This window comes from Vespa velutina, chromosome 1 (assembly GCF_912470025.1).
Source record: "Vespa velutina chromosome 1, iVesVel2.1, whole genome shotgun sequence".
NCBI lineage: Eukaryota > Metazoa > Arthropoda > Insecta > Hymenoptera > Vespidae > Vespa > Vespa velutina.
Genome location: NC_062188.1, coordinates 18289334 through 18302580, shown reverse-complemented (window position 1 = coordinate 18302580; position 13247 = coordinate 18289334). Strand labels below are relative to the sequence as shown.

Genomic DNA, 13247 nt, shown 5'->3' with positions numbered 1-13247 from the left:
GCCTGACAAGTCACTTGCTAACCAATAATGATGTAAATATTTTATTGACTAATTGTAAAAGAAGAAAATATATTTTATTATAAGCTATAAATAATTGATAGTTAATGCAATATATATATATATATATATATGTGTATAAAGTTATTAATAATGATCTTTATATCGCATCACAATTGATCGTATTAACCAACGAAGTAAATATCGCTCAGTGTGAACAGATTTTAATAATATGAATTGCGCGCGCATGTTTCATGGCGACTGAATCGTGCGTCCACTCGTTGAAGTGTAAAAATTGCTCTAATTTTCAAACGTTTACGTTAAGTTTCAGTGACAAGTCAATTTGTTTCTTTCACCATAAGTGCAATCAAGCAATTGAATTTGATTCCATTACCAGAGTTTTATACAACCAGCAAGACGAAGCTCAAAATGCCATTGGTAAGTCTATCATTCTTACCATTTACATTTTTTTTTTGCACTCCTTTTATTTCTATGAATTTACATGTGAAAATATTTTACTTATTAATTTATTTTCTATTGGAAATGATATATTTCAAAGATATATATAAAATTATTCTTTAAATTTAATTAAAATAACTACATTAGCTGTAATAATTGTAATTTCCTGTCTTTGGATAATTATTGGGTGCGGTTTTAGTGGTTAGATAGGATATCAACTATAAAATAGCTAAGTTGATTTTTCAAACAATTAAATTTATATTTTTTTTTGCATTATAACTAAAATCTATATCTATATATATATATACATGACTATATAACTTTGCATATATACTGTATTTTATTGTATACTATATGCGTATATGTTTTAATCAAATCATCATTTTATAAAGATAACTATTCTGCTATATAAATATAAGCATGCGTAATGACAATAATTTAATAAATGCTAAATATAAACGAATTATATTTAATAATATAAGAAGTAGATATATATATATATATATATATATAATGTTTTCTATAAAAAATTATATTATATTATAAATGTATAAATATAAATATTAATTTATAGGGCAACCACGCTGCCCTCACTCCTTTAGAAGATATGTCAGCTGGAAGAGGTCAAGCAGGTGGAGGGTCTCTTCAAAATTGTCAAAAAGTTTTTATACAACGAGATTATAGCGAAGGTACAATGGTTAAATTTCAAACACAATTCCCTACAGAATTGGAAAGCAGAGTACGTAATATCATAAACCATAACAGTATGTTATTATTATTATTATTATGATTATGATTATTATTACTACTACTACTACTAGTATTATTACTACTATCATTATATTTTAATTTTTCAACTTTTAATAGATACATTTAATATATTTAAATGCATATATATTTTTATTAATATTATATATATATATATATCTCTAAATATTGTTGATTTTGAATATATTTGTACTAAAATTATTCTCAAAGGTATTTAAATTCTTTTTTTTTCTTAATATTTGTGCTATATTTTTTTTTTTTAAATATAGCTGGACAGACAGTCGTTCGAGTATACAATCAATCAATTGAACAATTACTTTGCCGAAGCAGAACGTGCCAGTTGTTCAACTTTCTGTGAGGGCTGCCTTGCTTGCCTTACCGGTTATTTAATCTTTATATGCACTGAAACACATTATGAGAAGTGCTTGCGGAAGGTCGCAAAATTTGTTTGCGAACAGAATGATAGAGTTTATAAGCCACGTGGATTATTGTTAACAGATCCAACAACACGTGGTCTCAGGCTAATAGAAATCTCTGTATTAGACAGACCTGCATCGTGACTGCATGTTAGCCGATCTACGGAATTCTTCATGTGACCCGCGCATTTCTGCCGTATTGCCAGAATTACCGACCTACATGCGCTGATGAGTGTCTTTGGACACAATTATGCCGCACTCTGACTCATTCAAGTTGGTCGTGCATAATTAATTTTTCATAAAAACTAGCAGAATTTTAAACTATAACTTGCACAATTATTGTAATGAAATTCATGTGCAATAAGGTTTAGCTCTCTTCGAGTCTAACTTTGTACTTAGGTTTATTGAACATAAGTATATATCAAAAGGACAAATTATTGCTTCAAAGTTATGAAGCACATAAAGTCATATACATTTACTCAAAGCAAGAATCAAAGTATTTGCCAAGAGAATCTCTAAACCAAAAAGAGCAAAAAAAGAACAAAAAAAAAGTGAAACTTGAAGAAACATTTTCTCAGAGCTTACGATTCAATGTCAACGCACGAGTTTTCATATTCGTTAATTGTTTTTATTTCTTTTTTTTTTTTTTTTTTTTTATTTTTATAATTTTACAAATACGTAATTGTTTTATCAAGAGACTCGTGAAAACTTTATTCTACATATTAGAATAAATGACCTAATACAAGCACATGGATATAAATCACAAAGCGATGTGTAAGATTATAAAGAATTATTTAATTTTTCATGATCATACATCAGAAAACAGATTTCATATAAGACAGATCATAAGAGATTAACATATCCCTGTTTTATCATTCAGGATATAGAGCTGGTTGCTGACTGCATTTATTCGATGATATTCATGGACGTAATCTACAGTCTAATCTATGTTTATTGTAAATCAAATCAACAAACAGAGTTTAAATTTAGATATTATTTGAATTTTCTATCGACTGTTAAAGAACTTTGACTTTATACGTTCCAATATTTTATATGCATTATAAGAGAGATTCTAAGTTCTTCCCCTTCCAGGAGAATATATCTTCCGTAAAGCGTAAATCTTTTTATTTATTTATTTATTTTTTCTTTTTTTCTAACGAGGCATAAGTTGACGTGTTCTTCATTGTTTTTTTTTCCCCTATTCTTTCTTTTTCTTTTTTTTTTTTTTATTAAAATACGTACGTACTTGAATTTGAAATTCACTCGCCGTAAAGATAATTCCTACTTGTAGAGAAAAATTGAGAGAAAAAGATAAGAAATGTAATATATTTGGTCGAAATTACTGGCACACAGGTAATTAATTGCGCTAAGAACTCCAAGGATTGGCTAAAAGGGAAATGATTGTATTTTGAGGTGATAAGTAGGATATATATATATATATATATATATATATATATATATTATATATATATTAAGTTGATTTTTTGACGTATATGACATTGTGATCAAGGATAAGCATATAGTGTGCGCGATGTGGACAGGCGTCTCGACGTTGTCAAAATAAAAGAATCTTGCATTTCGAACGATTACAAAGGGAGACTCTTGGATTTTCTTTTTTTTTTCTTTTTTTTTTTTTTTTTTCTTAAGTTTAGCAAGATCGTTAGGTTAAGGCTCTAATAATCGTCTGTGAATAATATTTTTTTTTTCTCTTTTTTTTCCAGTGTGGGGGGGGTTTATTAATTTTTTTTTTTTTTGTTAAATATATATATATATATATATATTTTTTTTTTTTACTGATAGATTACGTATATAAGTTACAGTGATCTCAAACGAAACAACGATACATCACGCGTGGAATCTTTTATATGTCGTATCTATAACGATATGCCGCGGTTATAAGTTGATCGCGTGTTTAAAAAAAAAAAAAGAAAAAAAAAAAAGAACGGTCATAAGGATAAATAAATAATCGCAGGCATTATATAATATATAATCGAGATGTACGAGATGTTATACACTTACCTCTCTTCCGATAAAAAAGCTAACGGTCCTGAAATATAATTATCTCGTTCAGGATTAGTTCGTTCACATTGGAAAGTATATAAATACCGTGTAAATCATATTGTGGCAACGAAGAAAAAAACAAAAAAAACAAAAAAAAAAAAAGAAGAAGAAAGAAAGAACGATAGACAAAAATAAAAACAAATGAAAAAGAAAAGAAATGAAACGAAATGATACAAAAGAAATAAAAGAACGGGACCCAGTTTTCTTCTCTAACGATTTATCGATTCTTCTTATCATTCCTGTGCACTTAATGATAAGAATAAAGCGAAACGAAAGAGTGTCGAAAATTTTTTTTCTTTCTTTAGAGAGAGAGGGAGAGAAAGAGAGCGATAGAGGGAGAGAGAGAGAGAGAATGAGGGGGGGAAGAGAGAGAGAGAGAGAGAGAGAGAGAGAGAATAGAAGTTTTCTTGTTTTTTCTTTTTTTTTTTTTTTTTCTTTATTATCTATATTGTATTTTTAAAAAATTTTTTTAAAATCAAGAAATCGATGAGAAGTCTTTACTTCATTCTTACCATGCACAAACCTGATAAACCTTTGCCATTCCGGCAAATTAAAAATCTGTTTAAGCGAAGAAAGAGATTCATGTTAATTTCAAACGAAATCTTTCTAAAGGATTTCCTATATATATATATATATATATATATATATATATATATATATATATATCGATCGATCGATCGATCGTTCATGATCGTACTCGGATAATGTGTCCTAAATAAAGTTCGAAGGAAGTGTCAATAAAATAATTTAGTGAACTGTTCATATATATATATATATATAGATATATATATATATATACACACACACGCACCTTTGTACTAAACATACAGAAAAAAGAAGAAGAGATTTGCATGATTTACAATTAATTTGATCAATAAAATATTTCACGAACTGATCATTTTATATATTTTAAACATACATATATATATATATATATATATATATATATATATATATGTAGAAGGAGTCTTGCATGATTTAAAATAGATTTGAAGGATTCTTTTGTTTATCGCTTTAACATTTCTTTTCTTTTCTTGATTTGACGTGAACGATACCAAAGTTCCTCCTCATTGATCATGATCGTAAATCATGCTTTTTCTCTCTCTTTCTCTCTATCTCTATCTCTATCTCTTTTTCTCCCTCTCTTCCATCCTCTCTCTATCTCTCTATCTATCTCTATCTCTTTTTCTCCCTTCCTCCCTCTCTCTCTCTCTCTCTCTCTCTCTCTCTCTCTCTCTCTCGTAGTATTTCCGCCGTGAACGATCTCGTCTTGATCCTTGGTCACAATGGAAGGCGAGAGATTACTTCTGCGTGATAATGCGACGCTGCGAAAGGAATTTTGTATTTTTTTATTTTCTTTTTCTTTTCTTTTCCTTTTCTTTTTCTTTCCTTTTTTTTTCTGTTGTTGTTGTTGTTGTTGTTATTGTCGAGAGAGAGGACAAAATGGTGTCACTGCCATGACGCACGTACGGCTTCCTGGTGCACATTTCAAAGTCGATTTAAATAAAGGAGACTATACTGGTTGACGACGTTGTTTATCTATGAAACTTTTTTTGAAAAAGGCTCTAGCGCGCGCATTTTTCTCTTTTTTCAACGTCGCAATACCACAAAAACATATGTATGTAAGTTAGTACGTTCTTTGCGCCTCTAAAAATGAAAAAGTAAAAGGAGAAGAAGAAGAAAAAGAAAATAATAATAATAATAATAATAATAATAATAATAATAATAATAATAATAATAATAATAATAATAATAATAATAATAATAAAGAAATTGTAAATATATATAGCGAATCGATCGATCGATCATCGACCATGCGAGAAGCATCAAGAAAAGCAGCCGTTTGTTATACTTAATTTAATATAGTAGGACCAAAATGATTTTTTCAAACGCAATGATTCAATTACTGTACGGGACTAACTTCGTATAGTCCGCGGATATTGTAATTTCTAAATGTTTTAATAAAAAAAAAACAAAAAAAAAAAATATCGTGAAAAACTTCTTTTTTTTTTTTGTTTTTTTGTTTTTTGTAAGAATTTCTAATATCGGACCTTGTGTGTGTACGATAAAACGATCGATATTGTTTCGAGTGCTATTCTTTTTTATCCTTTCGTTTCTATCCCCCTTCTCTCTCTCTCTCTTTCTCTCTATCTTTCTCTCTATCTTCTTCTATCTCTCTATATAGGGTGTCTCATATTAATCGATTGGATACGAATGTGAGGAAACAACAGGTACCGCCGTGCCTTTTTAAAATGAAAATGGAAGCGTTTCGATCAAAATTTCAATATATATTTTTACGTTGGTTGATTTAATTCTCGACCCTCTGTATATGTATTTATGTAGGTACATACATATATGTATACTCGCTAAAATATACATCTTATGTATATATCTTTTTTTTTATTAATTATTCGCGTGTAACAACGTGTCTGAATAGTTATAATGTCGCAGTTATGTTTATCAAAAAGACTAAAAATCAATCTTGTGTGAAGGTCATCCCTATGAAATTTTTTTCGTTGCATCGGATATGAACGATGCAAGTGTGTATGCATTTTTTCTTTTCTTATTTTTTTTTCGATAAGAATTAATAGTCAAATGTGGACGATTGATTGACACTGATTTCTCTTTATATATATATATATCTTTCTCTCTCCTTCTTTTTATCTCTTTTTTAATTTCCTTTTTTTTCATATTTTTTTTTTTTTTTGTGGAAATCGCGTAAACGAAAGTACCGTTAATTGTGTTAAAAGATTCCGATTTCTTTTCCGACATTACGAATTTATATTTATTTTTATTTAATTTTTATTTCCATTTCCCTTTCCATTATTTTTTTTTTTTTTTTTTCTTTTTATATCGACAAACAAGGAAACGCATAACAATGGGAAGTACGTAAATAGAAATAGGGAAATAACAGGGAATAATGGGGCCGAGGGGTGGAGTGGAGCGTGGGAGAAAGAGAAATGAAATTTACATCTGTCTCACGATTTCTCGATCACGATCGACAATATTATATAGCAAAATTGAAATATTCGGAATAATCGATAGACTTCGTACTCTATGTCGTCATTACTAAAAGTAGTATTTTTCAATTTATCCAAGATCAAAAAACACACACAGAGAATGTATACAAATACATACACAGTTAATCTCTTCCCTTGTCCCATTTGCAAGTCGTTACCGATTACTTTAACTTCCCTCGTTCGACTAGATAGAGCTTAGTAAGAATATCGAGATATAATACAAAAAGATTGTCAAAATCGAATGGAAATATGCTCTTACGTCTTTTCGTTCATGTTACATATCGAGATATAGACCGATATGTAGACGTATCTCATCGACCATACATTTTCATAATTATATACGCACGTGTGTGTGTGTGTGTGTGTATGTGTATCTGTATGTGTGTGTGTGTATATGTATGTATGTATGTATCTATGTATGAATGTAATATATAGATATATGTATATACCTAGTCATATCTCGACTAAGTATAATTTCTAGTTTCTACAAATGTACTGTCTTTCTTTTTTTTATTTGTTTTTTTTCACTCTCTCTCTCTTTCTCTTTCTGTACGACGTATCCATTTTGAAAAAGAGAAATACAAGTCCAGCAGTTTTTCTTATATTAATCATTTTATAGAAAGTTTCACACATTTCAGCACAAAAAATCAATGATATTGGGCGGGCTAAGAAGAGGGATGGGGTAGGTATGGGTAGGATACGACGACGGTGTTTAATAGATAACGTTCGACCGTCCAAATCGAATTTCCGATCGTTCCCGATTCTATTCTATTTTGATTCTGATATTTTAAACTCACGGAGTAAAAGTAGTCCGTCTCGTTGGAATTGTTAGAACGAAATCACATCGTATCGGTTGCTTTGTCGTTCGATGATCCATCGATCGTTCGACGTAAGAACGAACGACGTTGGATTTTTTTTCTTCTTCTGTTTTGTTTGTTTTTCTTTTTTTTCCCCTTTTTTTTTCTTTTTCTTTTTTTCTTTTATTTTTTATTTTATTTTTTTTTAAATTTTTTTTCTTTTTTTTTTTCTTTTTTTTTTTTTTTTTTTTTTTTTTTTTAAGAAGGACAAACATCATTCTGGTATACTCTCGAGAGTAGTAGTCGTGAGCCGTCAAATGAGAAGACAAAGTTTATTACGACTTTTCCTTTCAGAAATCAATACTTTTGTTTTACTAGTGTCCTCAGAAGTAGTCTTTACGTAAAGCGATTTACTTAGACGTTGTCTGACACCTTTGCTCAATGTACGACCTCCTTTCCTAAACGAGGTGAATCTAGCTAATGCTGATTTTTCTTGAACTTGATCCTTTCTATCGGGATGAGTACAGTTCAAGGTCGTTACAGTGAACTCGATATCCCTTGGCTCGTAAGAAACAAACTCTTCGACTGGTTCTTCGATGGTATCGCGATCTATCCAAGTCAATCCCATTTCAACTTTTTCCGCTAAATCCTGCCAATGTCTTCTATTCTCCTTGGTACCTTCGTAAAGTGGCATAATCCATGGAAACGTTTCTGCCATAACTTTGTATAACGGCATACATATCTCGTCGATAAAACCAACTTGCATCTGCGGCAATTCGTCTCTTCTCTCTCTATCCATCATCGCTACCGGTTGTTGATTCAATTGCAATCGTTCCAAATCACCCTGATCGAAAAATTCATCGGCCACCAATTTTGCTACTCTATGTTGAACTTCCCAAGGTTTTGCTATCGCGCTAACATCACATGCTGTCATCATCATTCCGCATAACACTGGTGAACAAAGTTAAACATATATTATTACTTAAAGGTTATTACGTCAGGATTTACGTTTAATAGATGGTAACGTTAAAAAGTTAAATTTATATTTATGTCTAATCAACGAATCAATTCGATTAAAATAATAGAGAAGAGAAAAAAAAAGGAAAAGAAAAAGAAGACGAAAGAGAAGAAAGGAAAGAGAAGAGGAAAAGAAGAATAGTTTTTGATTGATACTAACATTCCTTCTTTTCCTCGCTCTGCCAATCAAATTCACCATCGTCGATCAGCTCCATGAAACTATTCTTTTTCTTAAAATACATCGCTAGATCCGTCGAAAGTATAGCACTTTCGACCACCTTCATAACTCTCCTATAATCTTCCATAGAAAGATTTTGAAAGATGTTATTGCTATCCGAGTTTAATATCATGACACATTGATCGAAATGATGATGTTCCATAGTACTTGTAGAGTACAAAATGGCAAGTGGTGATTCCGTTTTCGTTTGGAATGCATTGTTCGTACCACGATGATCAAGATCATGACAAAGACAAGCTACCAGTAGTCCGAGAATCTCAAGGTCGGTCATGAATTGTTCCATTCTACCTGTTTTCAGCATTGCAAACATAGTTTGTGCTACGTTTAATGCGTGTCGCCAGTTGTGATATTTCACTGGCCTGAAATATAATAATATTTATTTAAAAATTCGTTCGATCAATGACAAGAGAAAGAGAAAAATAAAAGTTTACGTATACCTGTAATTTTTCTTCACGCTTAAAATCCACCTGCAAAGGATATCATAAGGGATGTGAAATTTATGAATAAGATTGCACTGTTTGAACATTCTTATGGTTGCTCTGCACGTGTCGTCGTCTGTTAAATCAAAATCCGTAAAGGTGAAGCTGTAAAGATTGAACTTTTCAGCAGATGGAATAGAGTCAGAGGTTAACTTCAAAGCGTCGTCATTGTTGGCCGTCGCGTGATAACTAAGACATTCCAAAGCGACCTTTTGCTTTGCCATCAGTTTGCAAGCTGATTCGTACATTTGTGTGTTGTGTATACCAAGACCACAAAATATGGCAAATGCTTCGAAAATGGAGACGTCGGAATCGGTGAAGGATGTACCATTGTCCTATTTATGAAAAAATATTTAATTGATTAAATTAAATACATTGATAATGAAAAATAATTATTCGAACGAATACCTTATTAATTAATTGGGCAACACCTATCACAGTTCTTTGACCATTAGCAATCGGCATACAGAGGATACTTCTTGTTGATTCCTTCTCAGTTTCCACAACATCTTTCTTCAACCAACTTGTAACATCACCTATGTTGAGAATTTGTCCAGTAGCTGCGACGTATCTTGCGATTTGACCCAATGGACTGGAAAGATCATTGGTACTTGGTCGATACACCCGTGCCTCTTGGGTTTCGTTATCCATTTCGAAGATCATAGTGAACTTACTGCTTTCGATCGAACTCTACGGGACGAATAATAACGTTGTAAATTAAGTCATTTGTACCGATTAATATACCGATAATTCTCTCGCATAATATATATATATATATATATATATATATATATATATATATATATATATTATGTAAAAATATATTTTTAATATCACACACGTATATACATACAAATATATGTATATATGTACCATTCGTATTTTACCGTTATTAGCTTTATCTATCTCACAGATATATCGATTATTTCATAATAGTTTCGAAGGCTTACGTGCTGCTGAAAGATATCCTCCATATCGATGTTATTGCTCTGTGCCGTCGTTAAAGGGAAGATAATGATCAGACTCGAGAATCATGAATACGTGTACCATTGTACTTGCTTACCTCTCTCCTGGACAATGGTTTTCTGTTTTCTTGAATCGATTTACTGGGTCGCTCGACGATCTTTTCGAGATGACCCTGAAATTAAAAAAAAAATCTTAGTTATCTATCCGGTGTCCTTCCTACGAAATGATCCTATATCTTATGTTTAGTTTTATTTTATATTTAGATATATTTACCGCCTCGCCGCAATCCAGATCGAGCAAATAAACCGCACATCTTTCGCACTTCAGCAACTCTTTTGCTTCCGTCATAATCTTCGTTACCAAACATTCAAGATTGTTTTGCTCTTCGAATATATTCCTCGCGAGATTAAGTAAAATTTGGTTCCTCCTATATTCCTGCACGGATAACTCAAATAGTTGTGCATTTTGAATCCCAATTCCACAGAAGGTTAAATATCTGCGTGAAAAAGATAGACGATATTTTTCAAAAATATATTTCAAAAATGATTCGTCCTTTCTTTCTTTTCTTTTCTTTTTTATTTTTTAATTTCTTTTTTTTTTTTTTTTTTTTTTTTTTTTTTATTTACCTTTGAAATACTTCCACGTCTCTTTCAGTAAACTCGTTGCTTCCATTGGTCTTGTTGATGATCTGTGCGACTCCAATAACGTCTCCCTCGTAATTACAAATAGGCATCGATAGGATAAGCGTTGTCTTGTAACCTGTACGCATGTCGATGGCACTATTGAATCGTGGATCCTAAAAATTCATAAATTTCTTTCTATGTTATTAGAAAGAAAAACGTGAGTTTCAATATGTGAAAAAAATAATCAGATAATTAGAATAACAATACATTAACATTCTTTCCTTTAAATTTCTTGATAAATCGATGTACAAATATGTTTGATATTGAAGGAACAAATTTCTTTATTTTTTTTTTTTTTTTTCTAAATAATTAGATAAAGAAAAAAAAAAGATTTCAAAAAAGTATCGTACTAATTGCTATATCTTCGACTTTTAGATAAATCAATATTCACATTTGCTGATATATTTAAACCTGAGATATATTTAAAAAAAAAAAAAGAGAAAAAAAAATAAATAAATAAATAAAAAGAAACAAATCTCTCTTCGAACTCTCACATCTAACCTTATAAGCATCCTTTATGTTGATTATCTCCTTCGTTTCAGCTACGTAACCGGCGATACCCACGCCGAAAGGTATCTTTATCTCTTCATTTTTCGCACGTTGAACAGCTTCCTCAAGTTCTGTATCCTGAGTAACGTCAAAAAGTTTAGCAACCAAGTATCTATCCTCGAGTGGACCTTTTGCAAGAAAGAGACTTCCTCGATCAGCATAAGTAAGTATTCCAACGTTGACCAAAATTTTGTGGCAAAGTACGTTAATATCCAGCTCGTTCGCTACGTCCCTTATGAGTTCCATAAATAGGTCGCTTTCGTCCAGTCTATTGAGTTCCTCTCGGCGACCCATTAACGATATAGAAGCCCTAAAATCCCCAACATGTTTGAAATAGTTATTACGTGGTAACAAAGATATGAATCTACGGATGAGTTATCGTCTGGCTATAAAATAGACATAGGAATTATATTACTTGTTCCTTATAGTTCCCATGAACATTCGATTTAAACACTTATATAAAGAACGATACCGGATTGAACATTTGATTAGTCGATTTTATTTAAAATGTTTATATGAGAGATTGATTTTATAAATTTAAGGTTTTATAGAATATAGATCGTATGAAAAATACTTTATATGTTATCAATTTAAAGAAGATTTATCTCTCTGTCATTTAATGTAACATTTCTTTAATTTGTTTATTGTAATTTTAATGTAACTTACCTGCTTGGACTTCTGCTACGTTTAGCCGGTGAACTCGTCGATAGCCACGTTTGAAAGAGATCGGAAGTGACGCTGTTACGTTTCGGTCGATTCAAAATACCTTCCTGGTCTTGACAAGAAGTTGAAGTTATTGACTTTGTACGTTCCAATCTTGGCGTTTGCAATCGTTGTCGTAATTCCAAACTTGCCTTTTCGTATAGCCAAGTCTCAACTACGTTTGGATGAGCCTCCATGTATCTGTTTTGTTTTTAGTCATGTTATATTTATTTATTTATTCCTATTCATACGTCGAAACGTTGATAAATCTTTTCTTTTACTTTTTTTTTTTTTTTTTACCTTCCAACCCTGTCCATTGTCAGGCCATCGTCCTCGTCGTATTCGTGTATTGTGTCCTGCTGACAAGAGATCCTTTTGGTCCTACAGAGCCTCCTCTCGCACTCCTTTATATCAGTCTTCATACTTGTACTTAAAGATAATTTTGATTCCTCTCTATCGTTCTTCGTATTCACTTGAAGATTTATTTCCAAATGATCGTTACTTTCATCACCCCTTTCCGATGTTCTCGAAGAGATCCTCATAGTTTCAAAGTTCCCAAGATTGTTGTTATGATTTACCTGTAACGTCAAAACGTAATAACGTATAATAGTGGGAACAACGATCAGAACTGATTATCTTGTCAACGCATATATATATATATATATATATATATATATATGTGTGTGTGTGTGCATAGGTATGCATTTTACCTCCATTCCCGTTGCTTCCGACAATTCCTCTTCCATTTCGTCTTCAGTCTCCATCTCACCTGTACCTCGTTGATCCGTCTTTCATTAGAGATTTCTTTTTATATTTTAACAAAATTTTCACGATTATATTAACGACGGAAAGTTCAACGTTTTCAGGGAGATATCGATCCAATATTTTGGTCGACTCTTTGTTACCATATATTTCTTGATTTTCAAACCTAAAAAATCGATTAGTCCAAGTAAAGTTTATATAAAGATTTAATATCTTTTTTTTTATCGCGGTATAAGAATATTGTTTTTTTTTCTTCTTCTTCTTCTTTTCATTTCTTTATGAAAGAAAAGTCATTAAAAAGAAAAAAAAAAAAAAAAGAAAAAGAAAAAAGGA

At 31.1% G+C, this 13247-nt stretch overlaps 2 protein-coding genes across 6 annotated transcripts in view; one reads left to right on the top strand and one right to left on the bottom strand.

Moving 5' to 3' along the window:
- The first annotated feature begins 226 nt into the window (after positions 1–226).
- LOC124954670 (golgin subfamily A member 7) lies at positions 227–3833 on the top strand. Its single transcript, XM_047507935.1, has 3 exons — positions 227–435; positions 1031–1195; positions 1494–3833. The coding sequence occupies exons 1-3, from the start codon at positions 427–429 to the stop codon at positions 1782–1784; spliced, it is 465 nt and encodes a 154-aa protein (XP_047363891.1). The 5' UTR covers positions 227–426; the 3' UTR covers positions 1785–3833.
- Positions 3834–5646: 1813 nt separating this feature from the next.
- LOC124954600 (cGMP-specific 3',5'-cyclic phosphodiesterase) overlaps positions 5647–13247 on the bottom strand; it is a 9856-nt gene continuing 2255 nt past the window's right edge. For 3 of the 5 annotated variants that reach the window (XM_047507769.1, XM_047507779.1, XM_047507788.1), the window contains exons 3-14: positions 12863–13080; positions 12453–12730; positions 12117–12353; positions 11403–11760; positions 10845–11014; positions 10492–10714; positions 10316–10390; positions 10203–10241; positions 9661–9942; positions 9211–9587; positions 8696–9132; positions 5647–8469 (exon numbers count right to left, since the gene is read on the bottom strand). In XM_047507769.1, coding sequence (XP_047363725.1) covers positions 7832–8469; positions 8696–9132; positions 9211–9587; positions 9661–9942; positions 10203–10241; positions 10316–10390; positions 10492–10714; positions 10845–11014; positions 11403–11760; positions 12117–12353; positions 12453–12730; positions 12863–12916 — 3168 coding nt within the window. In that variant the 5' untranslated portion in view covers positions 12917–13080 and the 3' untranslated portion in view covers positions 5647–7831. The remainder of the gene's footprint in view (positions 8470–8695; positions 9133–9210; positions 9588–9660; positions 9943–10202; positions 10242–10315; positions 10391–10491; positions 10715–10844; positions 11015–11402; positions 11761–12116; positions 12354–12452; positions 12731–12862; positions 13081–13247) is intronic. The other 2 variants (XM_047507797.1, XM_047507805.1) reach the window with 2 other exon arrangements.

Coding starts and splice junctions, on each gene's coding strand:
- LOC124954670 (XM_047507935.1), top strand. Junction 1,196..1,493: donor CTACAGAATTGGAAAGCAGA/GTACGTAATATC, acceptor TTTTAAATATAG/CTGGACAGACAGTCGTTCGA.